Consider the following 14,685-nt stretch of genomic DNA (forward strand, 5'->3'; position numbering starts at 1 on the left):
AGCTGCGCCCGTTGATTCCCACCCCTGCGTGTCTTCGACATGGCCGGGACGACTTCTTCGGCTGCGGAGATGATCTCCCAGCTTGAAGCGGCGCGTAAACTCGCTCTGGGAGATCCTCAAGTATACAATCAAGTCCTCCCAGGGATATTACCCATCATCGGTCCCTCGGCGCACGTCGAAGTGCGAAGATGGGGTGCGGAATTTCTAGCAGAGGCATTCGCGAGCCCTTCTCTCCCCAATGCACAGAAAGAACAGCTTTCCTCCGACGTATTGCCTACCCTACGAACCATGTTGGACACACCTGGTGAAGATCCTGCGGTGATCAAGAGCGTGATACAAGCGGCTGCGAGTCTATACCCTCTGGTGTTCAGACGAGTGTATGTGGTTGGACAGATAGTTATCAAGACTAGATGGCCCGATTCTAACGAGAGCGTCTAGAATTTCACACCCTACAGAAACGACGTTGTGGCAGGAAATGAGTCGGATCAAATTAAACATTCTTCAACGCATGGATTCTGCTCCCATCGCAGTCCGGGTTTGTTGCATCAAATTCGTGCAAAAGGTCGTCCATGTAGAGACCCCTGGTTTGATCTCAGATCCCCGAGTCAGTTCACCTGCCGCGCTCTTTGCCTTGTAATGTCCCTGCTAACGCCACGCAGCGCCCCGAGCAAAACGAGATTTCCATCGCCTTGGTCCCACGAACACATCCTCTACTACAGCTCCCCAACCTGGAGGCTGAGGCATCCGGCCTGCTGGACAGACTGTTGAGTGTATTCCAGGAGGCCACGATGGATCCCATCCTTGTTGATGCGACGCTCAACTGCCTGGCGGTCCTCATCCGAACACGCCCCGCCATTTCCACCAAGATTGTGTCTGCGATTCTCAACTTCAATCCAATGAAACAGGCAAATGCTCCGCTGACCCCTCGAATGATCGTCATTATAAGATCAATGGAGAGAACAACGAGGGCTTTGCTGCGATGGGCTTTGAGGGCTGTCCCGAATCACCCTCTGGAACAGAAGATCCAGGCATACCTCATGCGCCTCCAACAGTCACGTTCAACGCTGTTTGCAGAGCCTACGGGACAAAAACGCCCGGCAGAACCCACCGACGGGTTGGATGATGCAAAGAGGCAGAGGCTCACGGCGGGAATTCGCAAATTTCCACCCATGCCTCCACCGCCCAACACTTATGCCCACCTATTCACCCTCACGGAAGATACCAGCCTTCAGCAATTTGATGTTACTCTTCTCCCTGCTGACATTGTCAGCACTGTAACCTCGGTTTTCCTGCAACACGTGGACTCGAACTCACTGGATGTTGCGATTGATGCAATCCGATCCAGATATACTCACTTGCAAAAAGTCAATCAGCCCACCCCTGTGCCTGATGTGCCCATGCTAGGACCTACAGGTATCGATGATGAGGACGATTACGATCCTGAGTTTGTCACTGGTACAGAGCCGACGGCCGTGTCGACCACAGAGAGGGCATTGGAGGAGCTAGCGCAGCCACCACTTGAGTTGGGCCCATTCGAGCTACCAAAACCCCCGCCGTTGACTGGGACGGAAGTCGCGACATTATCAGATCAGACGGTTGGACATGTCTTTCAACTGGTTGCGTCACTCGAGGCCACGGGACACTCTCATACGAAGCAGCAACTCGGCCTTAATCGAATAGCCGCTAGTGGTAACGATCGAGACTCCTGGGCAACAATCCTCATGCGCCTGGCCACCAGAGCCCCGTCCGGCCTCGATGACCTCGCCAACACCCTGAACGACGACGACGCGGATGGGTCCAGGCAGATCATCAAATCAGAAAACACCGAAGAAGCACCCAATGTCGCAAACCGTATCCGTCAGACGCTATTCATGTATGTCCTCGAAGACTTCCGACCTCGCCTTAATATGGCCATCTCTTGGTTGACCGAGGAATGGTACGCCGACAAAATGACCGCAAAGACACACCCAGAACTTGCCCATCTACCAAACTACACCCGATGGGCAAATCGCCTCATTGATCGCCTCCTCCCCTATCTCGACGCCCGAGATAAGAATCTATTAATACGCTTCCTCTCTGAAATCCCCAGCATTGATCGCGAGATTCTGAGTCGAGTCAAGAGCTTAGCGAGAGATCCTGAAAGGATCAACATGTGTATCCTTGCCATGCAATACCTTTTATTGATGCGGCCGCCAGTGAGAGACATGGTGTTGGATACGATCGAAGTAATCTGGAGAGAAGGGGATGATCAGGCTAGAGGGGCAACCAGTAAGGTCCTGGCGAAGTGGAGACCGGGCTTTCTGGAAAAGGCCGTGAAGGAAGAGGAAGTCGAGTCCAAGGCAAATGTTAAACAGGAGATGAGGACGAATGGAATCACTAGTCCTCCTCCTGCTGCACCTGCTGCACCGGACGCTACCGTGGAAGCAACAGAGCCCATGAGCATGGATCCTAGGAAGAGAAAAGCCCTTGCAGCCGCGAATGGGTGAAGCAGGAAGGGGATTGAACGTGTAGTTTCAGCCGTACTGTACCATTATAACAGAAGGAGACAATAAGAACGAGCAATCATGCCTACAGACGAGAACCTCGCACGCAGAAAAGATGCCATATAACCGCCGAAGATCTTCTTGATTTGCACAAGACACTGGACATTCTGTCTCTTATCTATGCTACCGTGAAAAACAGATATGTACACGGGGTCTCTCACGCCGTCGCCAACTACTCTCCATGTTCTTTTATGAGGACACGTTGAACTCGTCGATGACACTCCTCGGTTTTTGATATTCGCCCACTCCGAACCCGTTGGCCCTTCCTCTGTCCCGGACCTCTTCCCAACTACACTTGAGGCCGAAGAACTCGGGCCCGCCGACCCTCAGGCCCTCGGCGCTCCCGGTCCACAGTGGCGAGGCGGGCATCCCGATCACGCGGACTTTGAGACCGTACCGCAGCTCGGGAGACCCGAGAGCCTCGCCGTCGCTGCCGAGGATGGAGATCAAGTCCGGCACCGTGCATATGATCTCCTCTTCGAAATCTTCTTGTGACGAGGACGTTGTCGGGAACTCTGGAATGAACCCTGCCGAGAGGTATTCGTTCTGGAAAGGGATGACAAGGTGGCGTTTCTCGCGGTTCGCGGGAGTGGTGGACGGGGGGTTTGAGCTGTCGTCTTCCTCGTCGGCGGACAAGGGCGCAATGACACAGCGACCGACTGTATAGCCGCGGGAGACGTCGCGAGTCACGTCGACGACTTTACCGACGTAGAGCTCTTTGACTGGGGTGATGCTCGACTATGTAGATTTAGATGGTCTTGTCAGCTTGGCCGGTTACACACACACTCTCTGGTGAAGGGGGATAACTCACGATCGCCTCGATGAAATCAATCTTAGACTCCCGCGCAAGGTGGACGGCGCGCCCTAGATACCATGCCTGGGAGACGGTGTTGGGCACGGCGTAGTCCTTGAGGACTTTGCCGGAGAGAGGTCTCGCGGCCGCAGCAGTGGAATTGCCCAGTTCAATGCAGGTTGTCCGTATCAGCGCTTCCACGCGCTTGTTGGAATCGGCGGTCTGTGATATAGAACCCAAAAATGTCAGAGATTTGCCAGAAGGAGTGAGGGGAGACGAAAAGGGACCAAAGACACCTTACCAGAACGACGGATGCGTTGCCTTTACAGTCGGTCGTGGCAACAGGCAGCACCGACTGGCCATAAACATAAGGAGTTCCATGCTCCAGCGTCGGATACGCACGACCCATCAAGTCGCAGTCTACCACCGGTCGACCGTAGCGAGCACTCGTGGGAAAAGTCACCAGGCCGTTGCCTCCTCCGATCTCATCGGCCACGATGCCGTCAAAGTCTGTGATCCCCATGATCTTGTTGACGGCGTCGATGGCGGCGAACACATCGGTGCCTGAACTCACCCGCTCGTCGCTGACCGAAGGTGCGCCGTAGCCTGCGCCAAACACACAAACACCGTCGTCTTTGAGGGATTCGAGCGAAACAACGCGGATAGCTCCCTCGCCGGCTTTGCGAAGGATGTCCAGCGTGTACAGAGCCATCAGATACGACGAGCCACCACCTCCCGTACCGAGCACGCCTGCGCCCGAAGCGATCAGTTGCACATCGACGGGGGAGATGTACCAGACACCGTCCTTGACATTGGGGCGATACTTTGCGATATCGACCCCCAATGTCGGCTTCGTCAGACTGCCCTTCTGCACGTTTGTCGCCTCGGGTTTCGTCGCCTCTTGCGTCGTGTCATCGTCCACTTCCTGCGCATGGGCGAGTGCTCCGTTGGCAAAGCCATTTTGAACAGCATCGTCTCTGGCTCGAAGACTTCCGACAGCTTTCATGGCAAACCTCGTGGCTTTGTTGGTCACATATTGAAGCGGGATTTTCTTGATCTCGACGATCTTGACATCCCGTTCGTCTGCCCCATTCGCTATGGCGGTCGCAATTGCAGTCTTCCTGACTGCTTCGATCGCCTCATTTTCGTCTCGGCCAGCCAAGATCTCAATCACGTCGACTTCGCCTGCCACCTTGGCAATGGCCGCGCCCACAGCGTTGGCAGAGTCGTGATGAGGCGGCCGAAGACACTCTTCTACCCCGTCAAGGTCCTCTGTGAGGATGATCGATCCACCCCCAACGAGAAGGACACAGACTGGGGCAGACGAGACCTTCATCCTATCGATGGCTCGTTCAAGCTGTCGTTTCATGTCGGCTTTTCCACCGGCAATCAGCTGTTCAGGGATGCCCTTGACGTTTTCGTAGTCACCGATGCTGGCTGCTTTCGATGCCACGACGATATCCGTCGCTGTCATGACATTTCCTCCAAACACCATGGCATCAGTCGTGAGACGATGCGCGACTGAGTCTGGGCCGACGGTGACCTTGCCCCCATCCTCGGATTGGCGTACGCGACTCCCTCCTCCGAGACCGATGGAAAGGACCTCCGGCATGGAGAAAGCAGTGCGTACACCGCCCACCTCGACAAAGTTGGGAGCCTGCCGAGGGAAGCCTGATGGTAAGAGGGAGCAGATGTCGGTCGTCGTACCGCCGATGTCGACGACTACCACTTGCTTGTCAGCCAGTCTTTGGTCGCCGTGATCAAGCCCTTGAAGGAATGCGGCTCCCATGAGGCTGTTGGTGGGACCACTGGCGAATGTCTTGATGGGCAATTCCGCCGCCACCGCAGCATCAGTGAGAGTGCCGTCATTCTGCGTCAAGTACAGTGGACACGCGAGGTCAAGCTTGTACATTGCATATCTGAAGCCCTGAATCGTGCGTCGGGCGAACCCCAGAATCGCCGCGTTGAGGATGGTGGCATTCTCGCGGGTCAAGAGCCCAGTGCCGCCAATCTGGCCGGAGCAGACGACAGATAGTCCCGGTGCAAACTGCTGCAAAAGCGCTTTGCATCGCTCTTCGTGGAGGCCTTTTTGATCAAGCGCAGAGAACACCCCGATGACAGCAACATACTGGATGCCCGCCTCGACGATGGCCGCGGCTGTAGCTTTGATCTGGTCAGGGTTGAGCGGAAAGATCTCTCGGCCGTCAATCTCAAGCCCTCCATCGAGGTAGAACGCGGGACCCTCGATGATGCCCTTCAATGCATATGGAAAGTCGGCAAAAGGAGGCACCTAGATATTGTCAGCCCATCACAGGTCTTCCGGGAAGCGGACAAGGAATGCACTTAATTACCTTCCTGGTGTAGGGACCACACAGCCTGATCACGGCCACCCGACTAAGTCTTCGGGCATCATTCTCGACAACGGCATTCACAAAGTGTGTGGTTCCGATGGCGACATTCAACACTTTACTCCTGTCCACTTTCGAGAGAGCGAGAACTTCTCTGACTGCATTCTGAATCCCCAGGGTCACATGCGAGGTGGTGGAAGTCTTGCATGTGGCGAGCACCCCACGCGACTCGGTATCGAGTGCATTGATATCAAGGATGGCGGCGTCGGTGTTCGTTCCACCGACGTCGACTCCAATTCGGTACATGGTCGAAGTGATTATTCTGCAAGGGCTCGCTTGGATATCTTCCAGTGCCTGATAGATTGACGGAAAATGTTACAGTCGGGTACACCTCCGCCTCGAAGACCGAAGGAGGTTTTCCATGTCGATCGTGCAGCCAGCGCAGATGCCCTATAAGCTGCAGGATCTCTGCTCATCAGAGCAGCGGAACGACGCGAGGATCCAAGACACCATCGAATTTTCGCAATCGTCTCCACCACCTCTTGGATATCCAGCACTTGGGGTTCCAAGTGCGCCAGGTCACCAAACGCCAGATGTTGAACGGAGATCTGCGGACGCAAAAGGGCGTTTCCCAGAGTTGTTCCAGCAAACCTAGAGCGGGAGCAAGTATCAGAACAGGCAGGTGGCAAGCAACGGGACCCAGCTATAGGCTTATCGATAGCTTTGATACCTGGGCATATGTACTTCGAGGCCCATCTTGGGCCCATCTTTCTGGATCTTAACGCTCCGGTCTCGGTCGAGTTTAAGGTCTGTGAACGCGCCTATCATCCTTCTTCTTGGCCAGCACGACGCCCCCGCAGGTTCAGGCCAGGCGATCCTGGCCTCTGTCGCCCCCTCTACGCTTGGTCAGTCCAAATCGCATCTCGAGTGGGATGATTAAGCACCAATTGATCAAAGACTAAGGAGGGCAGGCCACCGGTATGCAACTGATCTTCGCAAGAGTTGTTATCAGTGCATGATTAATCAGTGGTCAGGAAAATCCTCAGCGACGGAGAACTGCAGTTTATATCTCTCGCTCTCTCCTTCGTGCCATCGACAATGGCCGGCTGCGTCTGTCCTCCCTCCACCCCACGGGGACTGTCTCTGCCACGATGGTGGACTTCCAAGGTCTCCTGAAAAAGCTCGAGGTGCCATACGAAGGCGGTACGATCCCAAACCGCTGGATCAACAATGATATCAAGCCGATCGAAAAGGGCCGGCGAACATGGACGTTTTGGACTTTTCATAACCTCTGTAGGTTGAAAGGCCTTCTTCACAGGCTTGATGCAAACCCATCTGACACACGCCCTAAGGGGTTTTGACCAATACCAACATCTCGACGTACATGACCGGAAGTTCGCTGATTGCCCTTGGGTTGAACTGGTGGCAAGCCATCATCGCCATAATTGTCGGAGCAGTCCTGTCAACCGTCTTTGTATGTGGTGCATCTCGTTCAGTTCTCGCAGAAAGATGGCGCTCGGACGTCCTAGCCAGTGCTGACCGCCCGGGATTCTATGGCGAATACAGATAGTGTTGAACAGCACGCCGGGCGCTTTCTACCACCTCGGATTTCCCATTGCCAACCGTTACGTTTGGGGCATGTACGGCAGTTCCTTCGTCATCTACAACCGGATTCTCTTGTCGCTGGTGTGGTATGCAGTGCAAGCCTGGATCGGAGGACAATGCGTCTACGTCTGCCTCGAAGCGATATGGCCGAATCTTGAACAGCGCATCCCCAACCACCTCCACGCCACGGGCCTGACGTCTGCCTCGTTCCTTACTTACTGGATCTTCTGCCTCATCTCTCTGCCGCTGATCTGGATCCGGCCACACAAACTAAAAGTGTTCTTCTACGTTGCCGTGGCCTCGATCTTCACCTTTGAGATTGTGCTCTTGATATGGGCTTTGGCCACGATGGACGGGTTCGGCGACACTATTACCGGTCACCCACAGACCCAAGACACCTCGACCGGCTGGGCGGTCCTGTACGGCATCATCAGCGCCATAGGAGGCATTGCAGCGGGGATCCTGAACCAGAACGATTACGCGCGCTTCGCCCGCCGGCCCAGGGATGCCATCTGGGGTCAGATCGTCAGTGCCGCGACGTATTCAATCATCAGCTCTGTTGTCGGAATCCTCGTGACGGCGGCGACGCAAAGGCGGTACGGTGCTGCGCTGTGGAGTCTTCCCGATTTGATGATTGCCATGATGCACGCGGGGGGATCCAGGTCTCGAGCTGCGGGCTTTTTCGGAGGTGCCGCGCTGGTCATCTCGCAATGGGGGATCAACGTTCCGGGCAACGCACTGTCCGGGGGCTTTGACTTTGCTGCGACTTTCCCGCGGTACATCAACATCCGCAGGGGAGCGTACATCACGGCGATTCTGTCCATGGCGGTCAACCCGTGGCAGCTGCTCGCCACGGCATCGACGTTCCTGGCTGTGCTGTCGAGCTATGGCGTCTTCCTGGGGCCGATGATCGGGCTCATGATCTCATCGTACTACGTCGTGCATCGCCAAAAGATCAAGGTGGACGATCTGTACCGAGGGGACAAGACCAGCATCTACTGGTACACGTATGGGATCGACTGGCGGGCGCCGATATCGGTATGTACAGACGCTTTTTTCTTTTGGGATTTTGTGTCTCCACCCTCCAAGAGCAGTCTTGTTCTGGAGAAGCTAACAACCCGAATCGCAGTGGGCGTGCGGCGTCTTCCCCTCGATGCCGGGCTTCATCTCCAACGTCAACAACGACATCCACGTGTCCCTGGGCTGGACGCACCTATACTACATCTCCTTCCTGGTCGGCTTCTGCATCGCGGCTGTGGTGTTTGTCGCGCTGCATTATTTCGTCCCCGCACCCAGCGTGAGGGACTTTGTGCAGGCAGCCGCGTCCAGCAGGCAAGTCATGGCAGAGTATCAGGCCAAATGGGACGCCACCGAGGGGAGGGCGAGCGATCAGGTGCCTTCGGAAAGTGTGTTGCCCAAGGATGTTGAGGATGTCGAGGGGTTTCCGAAGGATATCTAATTTCGACGGACTCTCGCGCCCATACATAAACTGGGGATGTGGATGTGGGTGTGAGGTATGATGTGATGCAGAGACATGTACGAGATACCTAGTACACCTAGTGATTATGAGTCAATGGACCAACGACGTGAACGAAGTCATACTAGCAGTAGGTATTCTTATCAATGATTTGGAGCAACGCAACCCCAATGAAGAAGCCTTTGTGGGCAGCGAAAGATGGAGTACCGAGTAAAAAGTGCTCGCGGAACTCGATCGGCTTGAAAAGCGCCCATCACATACTCGGTCATGTTGTGACCCCATGAAGCAAGGTACTCCATGTACCTGCTTCTAACCAGTTTCCCAACGTGGTTGTTACCGGGAGCATCGACCTGAAAAGGCTGCCACTGGAGGAAGCAATTCTAAGCTGGTCAGTTGGGCAAGAAACTGGCTGCATCGTTGCCTGGATTCGAATCCTGGCAAGCTACTAGTCTGTCCAGCCTGATAAGACAACAGGTGTCAAGAAATAATACTGTCTGAACCCGAGGGGCGCTCACCTCGAGACTAGGCGGCGGCTCTAGTTGACGTCAACACGGGGGAGTTCCTCGATTCTCTGCTGTGATTCGGGGTTGATCGTGATGGGGAGAATGACTACATCTGAAATTGGTTGTTGAAGCGCCCGAATCTCGAGGTTGTTTCGTTAGGCAACCACGACTGGGGTCGTTGTTCCAAATCAGGTTACGAAGTTCCTTGTACCAACTCTGATGACTGGCTGATTTATCAAACGGGTACCAACAACACAATAGTGTAGGGCGAGTGTGGGTTCCTTTCCTCTAAAGAAGGCGTCCGTCAGCGCTCAGGCAACTTTGCCCACCTGTCTGTGACTACACTTCTTCTCTCTCGTTGCTCCCCTCCGCCCATGCGATTGCAGATTCACTTGATATCCTCGTGCTTGAATACTCAGAGACGAGGTCGATCCAGGAATATCGGATCGCACCCAGTTGTCTAGTCTCGAAAACCGTGTTTTCGAAGATGGCGTTTGCTGCTTTCACCGAGGCAAGCTTGGATTTCATTCCCCTGATCCTAGCTGGTAGTGGCTCGATATGTTCTTGCCTTGGAACTAATCGACGAGATTACAGCGATTCCTTCAATTCGATGAGACCCCCTCTAGGATTGGGGGTCATAAATACCAAAGGATATACAACGACCTACAGAAGAGGCTACGACTTGTTCTAAATGAGCGCCGCCAAAATGACAGGGACACTGTCATAAAAATGACTGGACAAAGGCACCAGATCCTAGAGAAGCGCGATGAATGGGCCTTGAACCGGGAGATGATACCAGAAAACATGGATGAGACGGAGCTGCAGAAGTGTCGACAATGGGAGAACAGAGCCGTATGGGAATCGCGGCCACCGACTTTTGAGGCAATCACAAAATTCTTTCAGCAGACAACATTGTGTGAGCCATGCAAGTCCATCCCAGTGATCAAATTGATACACTCCATGGCTGGAATCAATTCCACAACCGCAGGCGACTTCGAGAGTGGGTGTGGTCTATGCAACCTGCTGGCTCGTGAGAGTGAAAATGAGAACGACCGCCCAATAGGTGGGTAACAATTCTCCCACTGAGACGTGCATACAGCTGAGTTGATTCGTACAGTCATTCCGCGAGTGGGCAGCTGGATTTATTTCCAATTACTCAACAGTTGGATAGATGAATGCCATCGCAACCACAGCCATGTACTACCCCATCTGTCACAACAGCCGCGGAGGCTACGCGCAGGTACCAACGAACGCATGCCCCCCGCGCCACTGAGGATAATTGATGTGAACGCGATGCGACTTGTTCAGCACGAAGGCGGGAAAACATATGTTGCACTCTCCCACCGATGGAACGCGCGAGAGAGGAAAGAAGTCGACAGATTCTGGAGTGGTAATGTCATCACCGACATCAATTTCGACGCATTGCCCGTCAAGTTTCAAAACGCAGCTATAGTTACTCGAAGGCTCGGGATGCAATACCTCTGGATCGATGGTATCTGTATAGATCAAGCCAACCCCGAAGAACTGTTCCAGGAGTGCAGCCGAATGGAGCTCATCTTCAGCAATGCATTCTGTGTCATTGCCGCTGTATCAGACTTGAACAATGATGGCAACTTTCTTCCTTCTGCCGAGACTGGAACACCGTTTACTCTACCTAACGGGACTAAGGAGCCTTCACTTCGAATCGTGAACAAAAGTGCAGACTTTGCTCATGACGTGTTGGATGCACCGTGGAACACGCGTGGGTGGACTTTCCAGGAGCGTGCTTTGGCATGTCACTCGATCTATTTCACCAAACAGCAGACGTACTGGGAGTGTGAGAATTCTATCGTCTGCGAGAGTCAAGAAACTCCTGTCACGTACGTACGCGATAACATCGATACTACTGGCGGATCATCTCACTGACATACTGACAAGCCACGCCGACATCTATGCTCGTTCTGACTTTCCGGGCGATCACGATTACTCGACCGGGCTCGTGAAAGAAACCTACAGACAGTATTCACGCCGCAACCTCACCTGCGAGGGAGACATGCCCATTGCCATTCTAGGCCTCGAATACAGACTGGCATTGCACTATAAGAGCATCAGCCTGTTCGGTGTCCTGCAGGCCCGTCTTCATGAAACGCTGCTCTGGAAACGTGGCACGGAACCCTTGACGAAAATTGACTTCGGAAATCCCCAACAGCCCGTTCCTTCTTGGTCCTGGATGAGCCGCAAAGGAGAAATTGATTATGTCGACCTCCCCCAAGGGTTCAGCGCGGAAAAAATCGAACTTGACTATCAACAAGTGGACGAATACGCGAAATATATCCATGTTTCTCAGCAAAAGCATTGCCAACTCGAGGCGAAACTCTGCAAAAAGCAGGGATTCTCACTAGACGATACCAATCACGAGGACGCGTGGATTGGTGTCAGGGATGACAACAACCTTGTTGGCGCGTTGAGCTTCGACGGGTGCGGCCCCGACAGACGCAGCAGCCGGGGTGATATAATCCACGCGGTGATCATTGCATCAGCCACGGGCCTCTTTCCATGTCCATCCAAGCTTGAAGAAATCGATCCAAAAGCAGGTGATGAGCCGCAATATATCGCCCTGTTGGTGGAGGGGATTGCTTGTAAGGAAGGTTGTGTCGTAGAGGAGGCGAGATATTACACCAGGATAGGATTGGGCATATTCCAAGCTTCGTGGTTGGATTCGGACACGGACAACTCTGGCAATCCTGGCAAGCTGATTCGGGTTATCTAGTCACGTAAGAATACCAGCTTCGTGTCACCGACTCGACTGACTTTAGGAGGATCGGAAGGCGTCTCTCCCGTCCCGATTCGGAGTGAGTGAGTGAGCGGCGAAGATTTGATAGGTTTTTACTCAAATTGGATTCGTTTGTCCTCGAATCTGTGCCCCTCGGAACGGAATTCCTTTTTCTCTCCCTCTCTCGTGTTCAGACGTCCAGACTACTGTATCGGTAACCGAGTACGAGTACATAGTCGATATGAGTAGTCGACACGACGGCGATGCCGCTGGGCAGTCTTCTGACTGATACGCCACAGCGCCTAAGACGACCTATGGCGGCTGAGCGAAGCCATCATCCTCAGAGTAAGCTGTTGGGTGTGGCTGTTGTGTTTGTTCCACTCCAGCCCGCCACGGTCCTGCGTACGCGAGAAACGACGAATGCGGGATGCGGTTTTAGTCGTGACTCGTCAAGCCCGTTCTACGTGGTCGGCACAAGCGTGCGGCGTGACTTGCAGGTGCAGGGTGCGGCTGAGGAGTGTACAGAGGCCAGAGGTGAGTACGGCTGAAATGAAATGGTGCGGCTGAGGGGGGGAGGAACAAAGGAGAGGAATACGGGGAGATGGGGAGAGGTATGTATGTTAAGTATGTAATTTGTTCTCATGATGCATCTGCTCTCGGTCGGTTGAGAAGATACCTACCTACCTACTACCTACCTGAATACACGCCTCCTACAAGGATCACCTCATCTCATCTCGTCACTACCGCTTGGTGACAGTGTTCTCTCATCTCAAACTCAAAACACCCCTCAGAGACCGAGTCTATTTTTTTTTTGGTTTGTTGACACCATCTGGCAAAAATGTCCAAACCCACCGTTTCCGCCTACGTCGTCCACATCGACAGCCCGGACAAGAGCCAGAGCTTCCGCGAGCACCCGGTCCTCGACTTCCTGTTCGACCACCAAGAGGCCTTTGACCAGGGCGACATGAAGACGGGGCCCTACACGCGCTACCACACCGACGACTTCGTCTTCACCAAGGCCGACGGCACGGTCTTTGCGCCCGGCGAGGCGTCGTGGCAGGGCTGGCTGGCGGGCTACGCGCCGTTCACGGAACACCTCCACCAGGCGCGGTACTGCTGCGTGTACGAGCGTGGTGATGGAAGCGGGTGGGAGATGATGGGCGTGGCGCACGTCTTCGCCAACCTCGCCGCGCCGGGCGAGAAGACCAAGGAGGACCTGTCCGGGCGGCGGTGGGATGTGGTCGTGCCGGGCGCGTTCCTCTTCAACTGCGTCAAGGATCCGAGTGGCCCAAAGGGGTTCAAGGTCAAGTCGATGACACTCTATGGCGACGGGACGCCCGTGCTCGCCGAGATGGTTAAGCGCGGGATGGTCAAGCCGGAGGATCTCGCCGGGTAGGTAGAGTGGTCAGGTGGGTAGGAGGAGTTCAAGATGTTGCTCTCCTATTCCGTAGATCGGTTACAGTCAAGCAAGAGAGTTGCTAGTATTGGGGCGGTTTTATCTCTTTTGTGGGTGTCGGTGTCTCCCAACACCGCAGGCTGGGCTGGGCTGGGCGCAGTGGCCGCATTTTGACAGCTGTAAGGAACGTCACTTCATCTTTCACTTACACCAGGGGATGTCAGAATTCCATGGCCACTTTGTTAGGGAAACTTGCCCGCTCACTCCTGGTGACAGGGCGAGCAGGGGTTTGTTCACTTGGCGTGCACGTGCCATGGTGCCTCGTACGCGGTGTATATCCAGACACGTTCCCCTTCCTTGCCTTGCCCACGAACCTAACACTTGAGCTTCCTACAAACGTCCATACGTACCCACCCAGCCACCTACATCCACGGCGACAAGCAAAACTCAATACCAAGACCACATGGCAGACTCTACCAATCCACCGGCTGAACCGCGTGTCTGCGCGGCCTGCAACAAGGCTGAGGCCGATTTGCCCACTGGCTCGGCCTTGAAGAGATGTAGCCGTTGTCAGAAGATGACCTATTGCTCCAAAGGTCTGTCGTCCCCTTCCTCACCTACGCATCACTTACCGGTAGCTGGATAGAGTGTCAAGCATTCCACTGGCCACAACACAAAACCGCTTGTCGACGAGCAGGAGCAGGTACAGGTACAGGTACAGGTGCAGAAGCAGGTGCTAGCGCTGGTGCTAACACCAACACCAACCCCCGGGTGGGATCCCTCCGCCCTCCTCACTCTGGCATGGTGAAGTTCTTTCAAGAATTCGACACCGAACCCAAGACGTACGAGATGTTGATCGACTCCTTTCGCCTACGCTGCGACGACGACTATGCCTACGGCGGGCATTACCATGGCATCTACGGGCAGCAACCCGCGCTCCCTGTCTTCCGCGACTTCCTCACTCGTGCCAAAGCGGCGGGGATGTTGCCCCGATGGTGGAACGAGGACAAGGAGAGCGCGTGCGTGCGTATGGCCGTCGAGGACGAGCACTTCAACATCGAATTCGCGGTCGAGAAGCACGACATTATCGAGCACTACAAAGACCGCTTCATGCCCATGAGGCTGCGTATGGCGGCCGAGAACGTGTACGGCGGCGGGTACGGGATAGGCCAGCGACCGATGTCAGAGGACTACGAGTGCCAGTGTCGAATGGACTGGAGGTGAGAGCTGGGGTGAGAGCTGGATGCGGGCGGGGGGCAAGCCGGTTA

The 14,685-nt window shown here is 54.6% G+C and overlaps 6 protein-coding genes across 6 annotated transcripts; 5 read left to right on the forward strand and 1 right to left on the reverse strand.

Annotated features, from left to right (window-relative positions):
* Positions 1-39: 39 nt before the first annotated feature.
* On the forward strand, positions 40-2,486 carry AYO21_00295 (hypothetical protein; the record flags this gene model as incomplete). The annotated part of the gene is made up of 3 exons (XM_022650285.1): positions 40-377; positions 439-604; positions 660-2,486. The coding sequence occupies 3 exons, from the start codon at positions 40-42 to the stop codon at positions 2,484-2,486; spliced, it is 2,331 nt and encodes a 776-aa protein (XP_022517611.1).
* A 246-nt stretch (positions 2,487-2,732) lies between these two features.
* On the reverse strand, positions 2,733-5,990 carry AYO21_00296 (hypothetical protein; the record flags this gene model as incomplete). Its single annotated transcript, XM_022650286.1, has 4 exons — positions 2,733-3,281; positions 3,355-3,558; positions 3,638-5,626; positions 5,688-5,990. The coding sequence occupies 4 exons, from the start codon at positions 5,988-5,990 to the stop codon at positions 2,733-2,735; spliced, it is 3,045 nt and encodes a 1,014-aa protein (XP_022517612.1).
* Positions 5,991-6,835: 845 nt separating this feature from the next.
* Positions 6,836-8,748, forward strand: AYO21_00297 (hypothetical protein; the record flags this gene model as incomplete). The annotated part of the gene is made up of 4 exons (XM_022650287.1): positions 6,836-6,977; positions 7,037-7,158; positions 7,251-8,327; positions 8,419-8,748. 4 exons carry the CDS (start codon positions 6,836-6,838, stop codon positions 8,746-8,748), a joined length of 1,671 nt encoding a protein of 556 aa, XP_022517613.1.
* Positions 8,749-9,998: 1,250 nt separating this feature from the next.
* Positions 9,999-12,018, forward strand: AYO21_00298 (hypothetical protein; the record flags this gene model as incomplete). The annotated part of the gene is made up of 3 exons (XM_022650288.1): positions 9,999-10,332; positions 10,387-11,128; positions 11,187-12,018. 3 exons carry the CDS (start codon positions 9,999-10,001, stop codon positions 12,016-12,018), a joined length of 1,908 nt encoding a protein of 635 aa, XP_022517614.1.
* An 841-nt stretch (positions 12,019-12,859) lies between these two features.
* AYO21_00299 (hypothetical protein) lies at positions 12,860-13,417 on the forward strand (the record flags this gene model as incomplete). Its single annotated transcript, XM_022650289.1, has 1 exon — positions 12,860-13,417. One exon carries the CDS (start codon positions 12,860-12,862, stop codon positions 13,415-13,417), a length of 558 nt encoding a protein of 185 aa, XP_022517615.1.
* Positions 13,418-14,218: 801 nt separating this feature from the next.
* AYO21_00300 (hypothetical protein) lies at positions 14,219-14,641 on the forward strand (the record flags this gene model as incomplete). The annotated part of the gene is made up of 1 exon (XM_022650290.1): positions 14,219-14,641. The coding sequence occupies one exon, from the start codon at positions 14,219-14,221 to the stop codon at positions 14,639-14,641; it is 423 nt and encodes a 140-aa protein (XP_022517616.1).
* Positions 14,642-14,685: the final 44 nt, after the last annotated feature.

This window comes from Fonsecaea monophora, assembly GCF_001642475.1.
Source record: "Fonsecaea monophora strain CBS 269.37 chromosome Unknown Scaff1, whole genome shotgun sequence".
Classification (NCBI taxonomy): Eukaryota; Fungi; Ascomycota; class Eurotiomycetes; order Chaetothyriales; family Herpotrichiellaceae; genus Fonsecaea; species Fonsecaea monophora.